Genomic DNA, 15,745 nt, shown 5'->3' on the forward strand with positions numbered 1-15,745 from the left:
AATAGGAACAGGGAATGGTGGGCTACACAATGCATCTCTATTAATTATTGGAGGTGTTCAATATACTACATGTGAATACAGTACACCAGGGTTGTGAGCAAAGAAACAAAAAACATTTTAATTTTTATAATTTTCGTTGTTAGACATAAGACTGTAAAATCACCAGGAAATCAGCTCAAAGTTATTTTAATTTAGAATATATCTTCCCAAGTGTACAAATTATTGATAACTATGTCCAGGCCCCCCGGTTGAATAACATTGGAGACCACCAGTGCAGTACACAAACCTCCAGGTACATGCATGTGCAAATTTTTCCACTGGCAAGAAGGCGTGTCTATCAACTCGCTCCTTTCAAAACGCAGTAGTGGAGGAGAGGGGAGGGAATAGTCTAATCACGCTTGATGTTATAAAGCAGACCATCCTCCTCCAATGTCTAACAGATTAGAGTAACGGATTGGAGTATTCCAACCCAAGAGAAGTGACTGTTTTCAATGTTTTTACACAGTTATTATTACTTCTTTGGGAGATCACAAGACCGCTACTTTTGAATTATATATATATATTTTAAAAAATGCTATAGACCAACCTGTCTACTTGACAAATATATTATAGGCTACAGAAGACATTCTCATGGTGCTCTCTTTATTTGCTCCTACTGGAGTAAGGAAAAGGTATTTGTAACAAGTGCCGAATGTCACCTCCAGTTCCAATGGATTATAACAAGACCATGGCTCCTCCAGTGCCGCCTCACAAACACCAAACTACCCGGCCAGGCGAGGCTCAGGAGCGGGTGTTGAAGTGCGTACTACTCGGCGATGGAGCGGTTGGGAAGACCAGCCTGGTTGTCAGCTACACAACAAATGGCTATCCAACGAAATACGTCCCCACGGCGTTTGATGACTTTTCAGGTGAGTCAGTTAACCATTTATCGTGGCACTATTCTTGGACAAAAATGATAAATGTTCCTCCTGTCGACATGACATCTGCAACTTCCCAGCCAGATAAAATAATAAACATAAAACATGTTGTTTTCTGTTGCACATTGCTAAGTTTTGATTTTGACTATGGGTCAACACCCTTATATTGCACATTGCAATAAAGCCTTAACTGACCATAGTGAATGAACATCTGTTATATTGTAAAGGTGAAACGCGCTGGCTCTCCCTTGCAGCCACCCATTCTGCGGAACGAATCACCGAACTTGACTTGCCCTGGAGGCTAACAGCAGCGTCTGTCTGTTGCAGGTCTTTGTATTGTTTCACGCAAACTATACGTCCTGGCTTGTTGTATGTTCCAGTTGGCAGAGTTCCATTTTCCAAAATGCTGCCACCAACAGTGGAAAACTTCAACAGTATACTAGTTGAAACTAACCTCCTTTGGCAAGTGATGAAAACCGCGGCACACGATGACGTGATGTCATTATCACAGGAGAGGCCTATCCTTCCTTTTGAAGTTTTCCACCAAAAACACAATGTCTGAATTCATCTAAACTTGCATGACGTGATGAGGCTTGATTAGGAAAATGTGACACCCTCTTTATGCCCATCCAAAATGATAATTCGACACAGCTGCCCTTCCTTATGCGTGCATCAGAATAATAGAATGGTTGTAATAGATGCATATTGCTGAACACCTTACTAGACTTCTTCCAACTGCCTTGGAAGGTTTTGAATGAGAATATTGCATATTTTGATAGGCTTATACACACTATCATTAATATTCATCCCTTCCTCACTGCCCTCAGAAATTGAAGTTGTAGGCCTAAACTGAACAGAACATGCTTGTTGAACATGTGCCGACATGGTTTTGGATTGCACAACTCTGGCCATTGTTGTCAGCCTTGACCTAAAAGCCACGTCTCTGCTATAGTGTAATGGGGACATCTGTTGCAATGGCTCTGAGCTGAGATTGTCTTTTTTTGCCCCAGTGACAGAGAGGGATTGTGCAGTTTGGGGCCCCCATTTGATGATGTCATGTATCTGTCCCTGGAATCGGAGCCCTCTTTTGAAAGCTGATTTCTGGGCAGTTATGCAATTTCACAGGTGACACTTGAGGTAGAGGAAAGAGAGGGGGAGGGCAGAGAGTTTTGGGCCCAAGTAGAATTCAAGGAAGATCACATGTCAGAGATTTGGGAAGGTTTGCACAATGCGCGCTGGGTTTAATGAGGAGTAGTCCCTGCAGCTCTTTGATCAGGGGGCGTGACCGTATACCCCGGGCGCGTTGTAAACGCTTCCATAAGCTTCACCACATTGGGCTCTTTTGAAACATGGCCTATAATGAAACTGCTAGTGGCATGACTCATAGCACTCTTCCAATCTGGAGAGGGTAATTGGGAGAGTCACTAAACAAACAGATCGGCTTTGTTTTCCTCTGTAGACAGCTTGGCAGGGGCTTTCAAAGCTTGAAAGAACACAGAATGTGATATGAAAGAGTAGTTATAGCCTCTACTTTAACTGGGCGAGTGGGTGGTCGAGACAAGGCCCCCACTCTGAGTTAGGGGGATGGGTGAGGTTTCTGTCCACTGTGTGTCCAGTAGGTATGAAGTATGTCAAACTGGCTTGTCAGAGGTCTCTCTCTCTCTCCCTCTCTGTGTGTGCATGTTTGTTTAAAGTGTCTGGTGGAGTAATGGGGAGGCAGATGGGACAATAGCTCTGCTGACAGCAGGTGATTTAACTCTCTCTCTCCCCTACAGCGGTGGTGCAGGTGGACGGACACCCTGTGAGACTACAGCTCTGTGACACTGCTGGACAGGTGAGAACAACAGCCGCACATCAACATGCAGCAGAGCAACCCTCCACATACTACATGCAGTGCTTCCACATAGTATGCTTTGCCAGTTGGTGCTGCATCGCTGCGTCCATCGTTCTCTGTCACATGCATGTATGCCCAGAGGAGAAAGGATGCCGAGCCCCACTGAACTCCCCCGACGGCCGTTCTCCTTCTTCTGCTTGGTTCTCATATATGTCAGGTAGTGTCAGAGACCGTGTTTGGCTTTCGTCCACCACTCTTGCATGCCGTCTTTGCTGGCGGGTATCGCTCAGGGCAGAATTCTGGGGGCACCGTCTTATTTCCCAGGCTTTCCCACAACTCTGTGGCAGCTGTGGGGCCCGCTGGTGTCTCCTGGGAATGTCTCTCTAACACCCCCCCATAGAGAGTTGAATTCCTGGGCTCTGCTGCAACCAGGCAAAGTCATTGGAGTAACTTTTGGAGATGGGGGTTGAGAGGAGGGATTTTGGGGAATGGTGAGAGGCGATAGAACGCTGTGAACTCATTAGAACAGATCTGGGATGAAGCCGCGTTGTGTGGCAACCACTAAGAGGGAGGGAGATGACGCAGTCTTAGCAGGTAGCTGTTAATGCATGTTTAAAAAAAATCTTGTTCTCTCTCCCTCTCTTCGCCTCGCCCCTCTCTCTGTAGTTGGGCAGGCATAGGCAGGCACGGTTGGTGTAACTGAGAGTTGTGCCCCTGAGCTCTGAGCATCATGCCAGGCCTTTTTAACATGGTTAGATTGTTCTAGAAAGGGAACAAGTTGTGAAAGCCCTGGTGTTTTATCTCTGGGCATGGGTGGTGTCGTAATCTCATTCTATGGCTACAACCCAGAGAGGATAGTTTAGTTTAGTTTACTGGGATCCCCATTTGCTACTGCACATGCAGCAGCTACTCTTTCTGGGGCCCACATAAAGCTTACAAATACATGACAATGTACCAAACTGTAATAGACAAGAACAACATAAGATATTATATGAAATTCAAAATGTATAATTATTAATACAAGTTTGGACACACCTACTCATTCCAGGGTTTTTCTTTATTTTTGACTATTTTCTACATTGTAGAATAATAGTGAAGACGTCAACTGTGAAATAACATATATGGAATCATGAAGTAACCAATAAAGTGTTAAACAAATCCAAATACATTTGAGATTCTTCAAAGTAGCCACCCTTTGCCTTGATGACAGCTTTGCATAGTCTTGGTATTCTCTCAACCAGCTTCATGAGGTAGTCACCTGGAATGCATTTCACAGGTGTGGAATTTATTTCCTCCATGATGCGTTTGAGCCAATCATTTGTGTTGTGACAAGGTAGGGGTGGTATACAGAAGATGGCCCTATTTGGTAAAATACCAATTCCATATTATGGCAAGAACAGCTCAAATAAGCAAAGAGAAATGACAGTCCATCATTACTTTAAGACATGAAGGCCTTTGGTCTGGTCATTTGTTTAACATAATATAATATAATTTGCCATTTAGCAGACGCTTTTATCCAAAGCGACTTACAGTCATGTGTGCATACATTCTACGTATGGGTGGTCCCGGGAATCGAACCCACTACCCTGGCGTTATAAGCACCATGCTCTACCAACTGAGCTACAGAAGGACCACATGATTCCGTATGTGTTATTTCATACTTTTCATTTCATGTCTTCATCAGTGCCTAAGAAGACTTGACTGTGTTTGGTTGAGTGTAGAGTTCACAACCATTGGAACGAACACAAGGCCCAAACACTTCACAGCGTACGTCACTGTAGTGATCTCCACACTGTTGTCTTAGGCCTGCACGGATCTGCCCACTTTGCACACAACTTTAAAATCCCCCCACTCTCCCAATCAGAGACATAGGGGGAAAAACAAGCAGATAAAGTCAACAAACACCTATTGTACATATATGTACTTTCATAACAGGAGAACAGATACCACACCCTGAGAAAGCCTGAGATAAACAATAGCAACGTGGCTGTTTGGTCATTCTCACGAAAGAACCATCAAGTGTCATTTTTTTTTCTTTAATGAGAAGGCCAAGTTGGGTAAAGGGGGTGTTTGTGAACTTCAACTTGTATACAATTTTTATGATTTATTGTCAAACTACAAACATATATTGTGTTTTATTCAAATAATGTTTTTCTAAATAATGTTTTAAATTATCCAAATTTAATCTGGATGCACTTCGGTAATGTGAATTTTGGGTGAAACTGTACAAAATTCAGCCGCAAATGTCTAATGTGTTTAAAATAAGACACTTTTCCCAAAACTAAACATCTTAGTCCTCAGAATGATTCTTGCAGATGCATCATGGTTTTGTAACTCAATTTGCTACAGACATTTTAAAACTGGATTCATGAGAATTACCCTGTTAATTAAACAGTCACTCCCCGCTCAGAAAGATTGATGCGTTTTGTATGTAAACCAATATCTCTGCGCCATCACCTCAGTTTGCAAACACTTAAGGCGAAAGTATGATGTGGAAAGGAAAAGTATGTATAAAAAATATATATAAAAAAAAGACTTCCACTCAGAGGCTCCTGGATAGAAAAGAAAGTACCTTTCCATGTCAGGCTTCTGAAAGTGGATAAAGAGAGAGGGGTTTGTGTCAAGTTTCTGCCAGCCTTAATCTGTGTACTCAAGGATGTGGGAGGCCCATGTTATCCAAATCAGTGTGATATAAGAGGTTGGGCTTTACTGCTCAACATAAACAGACTTTTCTCACACAGTTTGTTATGGAGAGATTATCACCACCATTTATTTCCACTGACATTCTGTCCGCTTGGTTTGCATTGACCTATAAAGCGATTACTGCAATGTGTTGGTTTGAAACTGGTTTGTTTGTGTGAACCTTGACGTGAAATGCATCACACACTAGAGTTGGTAAATCTCAACTAACTAGGGATTAGGTGCTTTAGAAAGTGTCTAAGACCTTGACCTTGATGGATTGTATGTAACATCATCCGTGTTTGGCTCTGCAAAACCTAAAGACTATTAATTTCAGGATCCAGCAGTTTTTATAGAATATTTTAAAAGTCACTGCTGGTCTATCCACTCTCCCACTCCATCGGTCTTCAGGCTTCTATAAACATACATTTTTTTGGTGGGAAATATAGTTGCCTAAACAACTTCCCCCATATGCTTTTTTTCCCCCCTTCTACATTTGTTTGTCAATGTTTATACCAAGTCAACTTTTTTCAAGATACTCAGTTCACCATTTGTTTGGGTTCACATATAATGGCACTGGCCCTGTGTTACTGCTGAATGTCAACCTCTCACTAAACCCCCCCCATGTCTCTTGTGTGTGTCTCTCTCCCTCCTCTCTCCTCAGGATGAATTCGATAAGCTCCGTCACTTCTGCTACTCGCGCACCGACACCCTCCTCCTCTGCTTCAGTGTGGTCAGCCCTGCCTCCTTCCAGAATGTCTGGGAGAAGTGGGTCCCGGAGATCCGCCGGCGCTGCCCGCTCGTGCCCATGCTGCTGGTGGGAACCCAGTGTGACCTGCGCGAGGACGTCAAGGTGCTGATCGAGCTGGCCCGCCGGAGGGAGAGGCCCGTGGCCGAGGTGGACGCCCGCGCCCTGGCGGACAAAGTGGACGCCGTGGCGTACGTGGAGTGCTCGGCGCTCACCCAGAAGAACCTGAAGGAGGTGTTTGACGCGGCCATCGCCGTGGGGATGAAGCACGCCGATAGGAGGGCGCGGCGGGAGAGGAAGGTGCGTAGCACGGCCGATAAGATGAAGACCCTGTCCAAGTCGTGGTGGAAGAAGTACTTCTGTATTCCGTAGAGAACAACGAGGCGAGGATATTGACTCTGGGACTGGAAACGTGCTCGGACAAGCCTTTGTTGTTCATATGGACTGAAGGACTTCTGTCTTAGCTCCGCTCACATGACCCCACTTTGGTCGAGATTAGGGTTGCAAAATACTAGGAACTTTCAATAAATTCCCTGGTTTTCCCGACATCCCAGTTGGAGTATTCCCGAAATCAGAAGGGAATAAGCAGGGAATCGGGAGTCTTCCAACTAGGATTTCTGGAAAACCAGGGAATTTATTAAAAAGTTCCGGGAATTTTGCAACCCTAGTCAAAAGGAATGACCAAGGACCCACGGCTTAGTAGAGTGAGAGGATGGACTGGGGACTGGGGGTGAGAGACACTGATTGATGGATTGTGAAGAGACTGACAGGACTGGGCTCCATCCACTCCGTGTCTGCTTGAGCTGGTCTGAACTCTTAACGTCTAAGCAGAGTGCTATCAGAGAAGATCAAGGAGTAAACCCATCAGCATGATTGTCAATATAATGGAGCAAAGAGCGAGTTGAACTCTGAGCAATAATGACTTCTATATAAACTAATGGCTGGGGAGGGGAAAAGACTGGGGTCGTCATGTACTTTTATTCTCCCTCTCATGAATTGGCCAAATACGGCATTTAATTTTTTTTAAAGAATACTATATCCTAATGTGCTGTATGTATTCCTCCTGTCCTTATACATGTTCATTTATTTTATGTTATCCACCACTCTGTAATCAAACAGCCAGCAGATCTCATTGGCAGAGCTAGATGAAAATAAATTGAGGGATTAACATGGAATTAAACTCAAACCAAATACCGCTACAATACTAATACAGCTACAATACATTCATATCTACAATCGATTACATTTACAGACTTTAGAGGTATTGATAAGATGCTTTCCCACAGATTCCATCTGGCCCTAATCGTCACTGTCAGCAGCATGACCTGGCCCCATGGTCCTCTGGTAGTGGTCTTTAAGTCAGGGGGTGGAGGCTTACGCCTGGTGTGTGTGTGTGTGTGTTTAAACACATGACCGACTGAGGGCCCTAGCCCAGGTTGTGTATGTCGGCCTGTCTGCTTCAGCGGAGTCTGTTGATACAGCTGCGGCCACTGTCAGCAGACCACACAGTGAGGGACTGGGCTCCCCAGACAGAGAAGAGCTCCTCATCAATACATGTTAATGGTCAGACCTTTTGGAGAGCGTTCAACAATGCCCCCCCATTGATCTCCACTCAGCCTACTTCAGCCGGAGAACTTTGATCGTCACGAGCTCGCCGATCTCCATCCAATAGCCACTCATCTCAACTGGTGGGAGTCTAAGAGCTACTGAGAGCGACGTCTCACTCTGTCGGGGTGAGGAGTTTAGATTGAGGAACACATGGTCATTGAGTGGTGCCACTGTAAGTTACACTTAACCCAAATACTTTGTTGGAGTCGTGCCAATGATGCCATCCAATGTCCTTTAGACTCTACAGGGTCTGATGCCTCTCTATTGTCATTTTAAAACGTTAGATGTTCACCCTTCCATGAGAGTCGCAAAGGTTTTCACCCCACTGTTGGTCACTATATTTTTGTAATTACAGAACTGTACGCTTAAATATTGAGTTCACTGCTACTCGTTCTCCTCTCCAGCAACCTTACGATGACAGGGTGAATTGCCAAAGAAACCGATTTTTGTATTTGCTTCTTATTTTTCAGAAGCCTGTCTTGTGTCCTCTCTCTGTGTATCCCTTTATTTGGGGCATCAGCCATCAAAATGCACAGCCACTGATCAACCCTACAAACAAATGTATGAGAAATGGCATGTATATTTTGTATAACAATGTTTCTATAATGTGATATCTATCAGGGTCATTTTGTGTACATTGTGGTCTGTCACAAGCTGCCCTGAAAACACCCTCAAATGGTACAGAATGACAGATGCGTTTCACTTGTCTGGTTTCCGTCAAGGAAATCTAAATAAATGTGAAATCTTAACAAAAACATGCCGTGTTTGTTAGCGTTTTAATGAGAGAAATGTCATCTTTCACCCCGTGTGGAGTATGTGAGGGATTGAATGAATCCGATCTCCCATTGGGTCCAAAAATGAATACTGGTGACACTCCGTGTGAGGTCAAAAGTAAGCACACTATGTTAATGTTTATGTTGAGGGAGCATTGTGTTTATGTTGAGGGAGCATTGTGTAAGTCTCCTCCCCATCACACCCTCTGTTTTGAGAATGTGCTGAGTTGTTGTGGACGATCATTGTTTTAAAGGAATAACTCTGGTTCTCCTGAGCAAACACAGATCTCCAATATTATCTATGACAATCCATCAATATATCCTATTATAACTGTTGGTAGTTGTCAGTGTTTTTGGTGCTGTCTATCATAAATGGAGGAGAATTGCAAGAAGAGAAAGTCTTCCTCCACATCACCACAGTGGAGATAATGGGTCGATAATTACATCTGGTTATAGTCTTTTGATGCCGTAATGATATCTTGAGATTTGTTGTGTGTGGATGGCAGTTTGGTGTGCATGCAGATTCTGGTGACTGTGTGGGTGAAACGGAGGTAGGCATTGAGCCAGTGGTTTAATTATAATAGTTACAATGTTTCCTGGGAGCTGCACTGGTAGTTTGACACAAAGCTGTTGTTTTTGTCTCTCTCAGGAGGCATTGCATTGTTTCCAGCCTTTGGTAATGGTGATAAGCAGTACGGTAGAGATGAGGCAGTACGGTTAGTAATTTATGCAAAAAAATGCTGTGGATTCGGAAAGTGTTCAGACCCCTTCCCTTTTCCCAGATTTTGTTATGTTACAGCCTTATTATAAAATATATTACATTTAAAAAAAATCTTCATCAATCTACGTACAATACCCCATAATGACAAACTAAAACTGTTTATTAGACATTTTTGCAAATGTATTAAAAATAAATAACAGGAATATCTTATTTACATAAGTATTCAGAACCTTTGCTATGAGACTCAAAATGAGCTCAGGTGCATCCTGTTCCTGCATTGATCCTCCTTGAAATCAATCAATCAAATTTATTTATAATGCCCTTCTTACATCAGCTGATGTCACAAAATGCTGTACAGAAACCCAGCCTAAAACCACTAATAGCAAGCAATTCAGGTGTAGAAGCACGGTGGCTACGAAAAACTCCCTAGAAAAGCCAGAACCTAGGAAGACACCTAGAGAGGAACCAGGCTATGAGGGGGGGTCCTCTTCTGGCTGTGCCGGGTGGAGATTATAAAAGAACACAAGATGTTCAAATGTTCATAGATGACCAGCAGGGTCAAATAATAATCACAGTGATTGTCGAGGATACAACAGGTCAGCACCTCAGGAGTAAATGTCAGTTGGCTTTTCATAGCCGATCATTCAGAGTATTTCTACAACTCCTGCTGTCTCTAGAGAGTTGAAAACAGCAGGTCTGGGACAGGTAGCACGTGCGGTGAACAGGTGAGGGTTCCATAGCCGCAGGCAGAACAGTTGAAACTGGAGCAGCAGCACAGCCAGGTGGACTGGAGACAGCAAGGAGTCATCATGCCAGGTAGTCCTGAGGCATGGTCCTAGGGCTCTGAGAGAGAGAATGAGAGAATTAGAGAGAGCATACTTAAATTCACACAGGACACTGGATAAGACAGGAGAAATACTCCAGATATAACAGACTGACCCTAGCCCCCTGACACATAAACTACTGCAGCATAAATACTGGAGGCTGAGACAGGAGAGGTTGGGAGACACTGTGGCCCCGTCCGACGATACCCCCTGGACAGGGCCAAACAGGCAGGATATAACCCCACCCACTTTGCCAAAGCACAGCCCCCACACCACTAGAGGGATATCTTCAACCACCAACTTGAGACAAGGCTGAGTGTAGCCCACAAAGATCTCCACCACGGCACAACCCAAGAGGGTGCCAACCCAGACAGGAAGACCACGTCAGTGACTCAACCCACCCAAGTGATGCACCCCTCCTAGGGACGGCATGGAAGAGCACCAGTAAGCCAGTGACTCAGCCCCTGTAACAGGGTTAGAGGCAGAGAATCCCAGTGGAGAGAGGGGAACCGGCCAGGCAGAGACAGCAAGGGCAGTTCGTTGCTCGAGTGCCTTTCCGTTCACCTTCACACTCCTGGGACAGACTACAATCATAGGACCTACTGAAGAGATGAGTCTTCAATAAAGACTTAAAGGTTGAGACCAAGTCTGTGTCTCTCACATGGGTAGGCAGACCATTCCATAAAAATTGAGCTCTATAGGAGAAAGCCCTGCCTCCAGCTGTTTGCTTAAATATTCTAGGGACAATAAGGAGGCCTGCGTCTTGTGACATTTTTTGGTTCTAGTAAAGATTCTAGCAGCCGTGTTTAGCACTAACTGAAGTTTATTTATGTTTCTACAACTTTCTACAACTTGATTGGAGTCCACCTGTAGTAAATTGAATTGATTGGACATTATTTCTTAAGGCACACAACTGTCTGTAAAAGGTCCCACAGTTGACAGTGAATGTCAGCGCAAAGACCAAGCCATTAGGTCGAAGGAACTGTCCGTAGAGCTCCGAGACAGGATTGTGTCATGCACTTTTCTGGGGAAAGGTACCAAAAATATTCTGCAGCATTGAAGGTCCCCAAGAACACATTGGCCTCCATCATTTTGGAACCACCAAGACCGCCCGGCCAAACTGTGCAATTGGGTGAGAAGGGCCTTGGTCAGGGAGGTGACCAAAAACCCGATGTTCACTCTGACAGAGCTCCAGTTCCTCTGTGGAGATGGGAAAACCTTCAAGAAGGACAACCATCTCCGCAGCACTCCACCAATCAGGTCTTTATGGTAGAGTGGCCAAACATAAGCCATTCCTCAGTAAAAGGCACATGACAGCCCACTTTGAGTTTGCCAAAAGGCCCCTAAAGGACTCTCAGACCATGGGAAACAAGATTATTTGGCCTGAATACCAAGCGTCACCTCTGGAGGAAATCTGGCACCATCCTTATGGCCAAGACAACGCAGGAGTGGCTTCGGTCTCTGAATGTCCTTGAGTGGCCCAGCCGGAAACCAAACTTGAACCCAATCGAACATCTCTAGAGAGAACGGAAAAAAGCTGTGCAGCTATGCTCCCCATCCAACCTGACAGAGCTTGAGTGGATCTGCAGAGAAGAATGGGAGAAACTCCCAAAATAAAGGTGTGCCAAGCTTGTAGCATCATACCCAAGAAGACTCGAGGCTGCCAAAGGTGCTTCAACAAAGTAATATGTAAAGGGTCTGAATATTTATGTAAATGTGATGTTACAGTTTTTAATTTTAAATAAATTAGGAAAAATGTCTAAACCTGTTTTTGCTTTGTCATTATTGGCTATTGTGTGTAGATTGTTGATGGGGGAAAACAATGTAATACATTTTAGAATAAGGCTGTAATATAACAAAATGTGGAAAAATTGATTGGTTCTGAATACTTTCTGAATGCACGGTAAGTATTCACACCACTGAGTCAATACTTTGTAGAAGCACCTTTGACAGTGATTACAACTGTGAGTCTTTCTGGGTAAGTCTCAGAGCTTTCCACACCTGGATTGTGCACCATTAGCCCATTATTCGTTTCAAAATTCTTCAAACTCTGTCAAATTGGTTGTTGATCATTGCTAGACAACCATTTTCAAGTCTTGTTCTTGTTCTCGTTCCCAATAAAGCGAAGGTAACTGAGCAAAACGACTATCGCCCCACAGCACTCACTTTTGTTACGTGCTTTGAAACACTAGTCAAGGATCATATCACCTCCACCCTACCCGACACCCTAGACCCACTGCAATTTACATCCAATTTACATACACCTCAGTTTTTCACAATTCCTGACATTTAATTCTAGTAAAAATTCCCTGTCTTAGGTCAGTTAGGATCACCACTTTATTTTAAGAATGTGAAATGTCAGAATAATAGTTGAGAGACTGATTTAATTGAGCTTTTATTTCTTTCATCACATTCCCAGTGGGTCAGACGTTTACATACACTCAATTCGTATTTGGTAGCATTGCCTTTAAATTGTTTAACTTGGGTCAAACGTTTCGGGTAGCCTTCCACAAGCTTCCACAATAAGTTGGGTGAATTTTGGCTCATTCCTCCTGACAGAGCTGGTGTAACTGAGTCAGGTTTGTAGGCCCCCTTGTTCACACACACTTTTTCAGTTCTGCCCACAAATTCTATATGGGATTGAGGTCAGGGCTTTGTGATGGCCAATCCAATACTTTGACGTTGTTGTCCTTTAGCCATTTTTCCACAACTTTGGAAGTATGCTTGGGGTCATTGTCCATTTTAAAGACCCATTTGCGACCAAGCTTTAACTTCCTGACTGATGTTTTGAGATGTTGCTTCAATATATCCACATAATTTTCCTCCCTCATGATGTCATCTATTTTGCGAAGTTCACCAGTCTCTCCTGCAGCAAAGCACCCCCACAACATGATGCTGTCACCCCCCGTGCTTCACGGTTGGGATGGTGTTCTTTGGCTTGCAAGACTCCCCTTTTTCCTCCAAACATAGCTATGGTCATTATGGCCAAACAGTTCTATTTTTGTTTCATCAGACAAGAGGACATTTCCCCAAAAAGTACGATCTTTGTCCCTATGTGCAGTTGGAAACTGTAGTCTGGCTTTTTTATGGCGGTTTTGGAGCAGTGGCTTCTTCCTTGCTGAGCGGCCTTTCAGGTTATGTTGATATAGGACTCGTTTTACTGTGGATATAGTTACTTTTGTACCCATTTCCTCCAGCATCTTCACAAAGTCATTTGCTGTTGTTCTGGGATTGATTTGCACTTTTCCCACCAAAGTACAATCATCTCTAGGAGACAGAACATGTCTCCTTCCTGAGTAGCATGACAGCTGCGTGGTTCCGTGGTGTTTATACTTGTGTACTATTGTTTATAGATGAACATGGTACCTTCAGGCATTTGGAAATTGCTCCCAAGGATGAACCAGACTTGCGGAGGTCTACAATTTTGCGGAGGTCTTGGCTGATTTCTTTTGATTTTCCCATGATGTCAAGCAAAGAGGCACTGAGTTTGAAGGTAGGCCTTGATATACATCCACAGGTACACCTCCAATTGACTCAAATTATGCCAATTAGACAATCAGAAGCTTCTAAAGCCATGACATCATTTTCTGGAATTAGTGATAACAGGGAATTTTAAGTGAAATAATCTATCTGTAAACAATTGTTGGAAAAATTACTTGTGTCATGCACAAAGTAGATGTCCTAACCAACTTGCCAAAACTATAGTTTGTTTACAATAAATATGTGGAGTGGTTGAAAAACGAGTTTCAATGACTCCAACCTAAGTGTTTGTATACTCTCGACTTCAATTGTATCTTCTGGACTAAGTGCCTACACTCAAATAGTTTAATAAGCAGACTGTAGCCTAGAAGAAAGAAAAGTACATTAAGTCACTCAGCATATGTGGCCTTGTGGTACAGTAGCCTATGTTCTCTGAGAAATCACATGAAGTGGATAGCCTGCCCAGTTCAAGTCTACAGCAGCTTTGCAGCGCGGTTAGGTTCAGAAAAGGAACCTTCAACCTTCTCCCTACTGCTTATGTGACGTTCTGGGAAACGTTTAGGTAACAGATGAACTCTGACTCCACATGAAAGAGTTGTTCCATAATCAGTTGGGATGGCTTAAAGTTGGTGAAGTATTTCTCTTGCCCTCCTTACATGATTATGACCAGAATCATTAGGCATGAGCCAATGGGAACAGGATTAGAGTTGAACAGGGACTTTGTCATGTACGTCGGGACTCAGGGGCCTGGGCGATCTCAGGCAGTCTCGCCCCATGTGGTCCTCTTGGTAAAGGCGTTGTCTTTGGGATTAGCATTACCCAAGCACTTGTAATGAGATGCAATGTGTCTGGGCCTAATGAGAAGCCTTGGCCACAGGATTTCAAAGTATGTTTAAGGCCTTGGGTCTTGCAACGATTGCTTCTCTCTTGCTAGAAAGGCTTATGACATGTACATAGTGAGGAGTTCTCACAAAGTTGAATGGCCACATGACCACGCCTTGACATAGTGAGTGTGAGGTGAGGGTGATGGGCCCAGACTGCTTGGTTTCTCTCTCTCTGCTTGGTCTTTATGTCCGCCATGTCTTCAGCACTTCTCACCGACACTGGCACATCAAATCAAATCAAATTTATTTATATAGCCCTTCGTACATCAGCTGATGTACGGATGTGAAACGGCTAGCTTAGTTAGCGGTGCGCGCTAAATATCGTTTCAATCGGTTACGTCACTTGCTCTGAGACCTTGAAGTAGTAGTTCCCCTTGCTCTGCAAGGGCCTCGGCTTTTGTGGAGCGATGGGTAACGATGCTTCGAGGGTGACTGTTGTCGATGTGTGCAGAGGGTCCCTGGTTCGCGCCCGGGTATGGGCGAGGGGGACGGACGTAAAATTATACTGTTACACAGGCTATGTGGGGTGGCCAGTCCTCTTCTGGCTGTGCTGGGTGGAGATTATAACAGAACAATGCCAAGATGTTCAAATGTTCATAAATGACCAGCATGGTCGGATAATAATAAGGCCACGGCACAACCCAAGGGGGGGGGGCGCGAACCCAGACAGGATGATCACATCAGTGACTCAACCCACTCAGGTGACGCACCCCTCCCAGGGACGGTATGAGAGAGCCCCAGTAAGCCAGTGACTCAGCCCCTGTAATAGGGTTAGAGGCAGAGAATCCCAGTGGAAAGAGGGGAACCGGCCAGGCAGAGACAGCAAGGGCGGTTCGTTGCTCCATAGCCTTTCCGTTCACCTTCCCTCTCCTGGGCCAGACTACACTCAATCATATGACCCACTGAAGAGATGAGTCTTCAGTAAAGACTTAAAGGTTGAGACCGAGTTTGCGTCTCTGACATGGGTAAGCAGACCGTTCCATAAAAATGGAGCTCTATAGGAGAAAGCCCTGCCTCCAGCTGTTTGCTTAGAAATTCTAGGGACAATTAGGAGGCCTGCGTCTTGTGACCGTAGCGTACGTGTAGGTATGTACGGCAGGACCAAATCAGAGAGATAGGTAGGAGCAAGCCCATGTAATGCTTTGTAGGTTAGCAGTAAAACCTTGAAATCAGCCCTTGCTTTGACAGGAAGCCAGTGTAGGGAGGCTAGCACTGGAGTAATATGATCAAATTTGTTGGTTCTAGTCAGGATTCTAGCAAGACAACATAAAGTCCCA

At 44.3% G+C, this 15,745-nt stretch overlaps 1 protein-coding gene across 1 annotated transcript; it reads left to right on the forward strand.

Annotated features, from left to right (window-relative positions):
- Positions 1-421: 421 nt before the first annotated feature.
- Positions 422-8,543, forward strand: LOC118397133 (rho-related GTP-binding protein RhoU-like). Its single transcript, XM_035791621.2, has 3 exons — positions 422-908; positions 2,693-2,751; positions 6,095-8,543. Exons 1-3 carry the CDS (start codon positions 692-694, stop codon positions 6,548-6,550), a joined length of 732 nt encoding a protein of 243 aa, XP_035647514.1. The 5' UTR covers positions 422-691; the 3' UTR covers positions 6,551-8,543.
- The last annotated feature ends 7,202 nt before the right edge of the window (positions 8,544-15,745 follow it).

The sequence above is a fragment of the Oncorhynchus keta genome, chromosome 18, assembly GCF_023373465.1.
Source record: "Oncorhynchus keta strain PuntledgeMale-10-30-2019 chromosome 18, Oket_V2, whole genome shotgun sequence".
NCBI classification, from domain to species: Eukaryota; Metazoa; Chordata; class Actinopteri; order Salmoniformes; family Salmonidae; genus Oncorhynchus; species Oncorhynchus keta.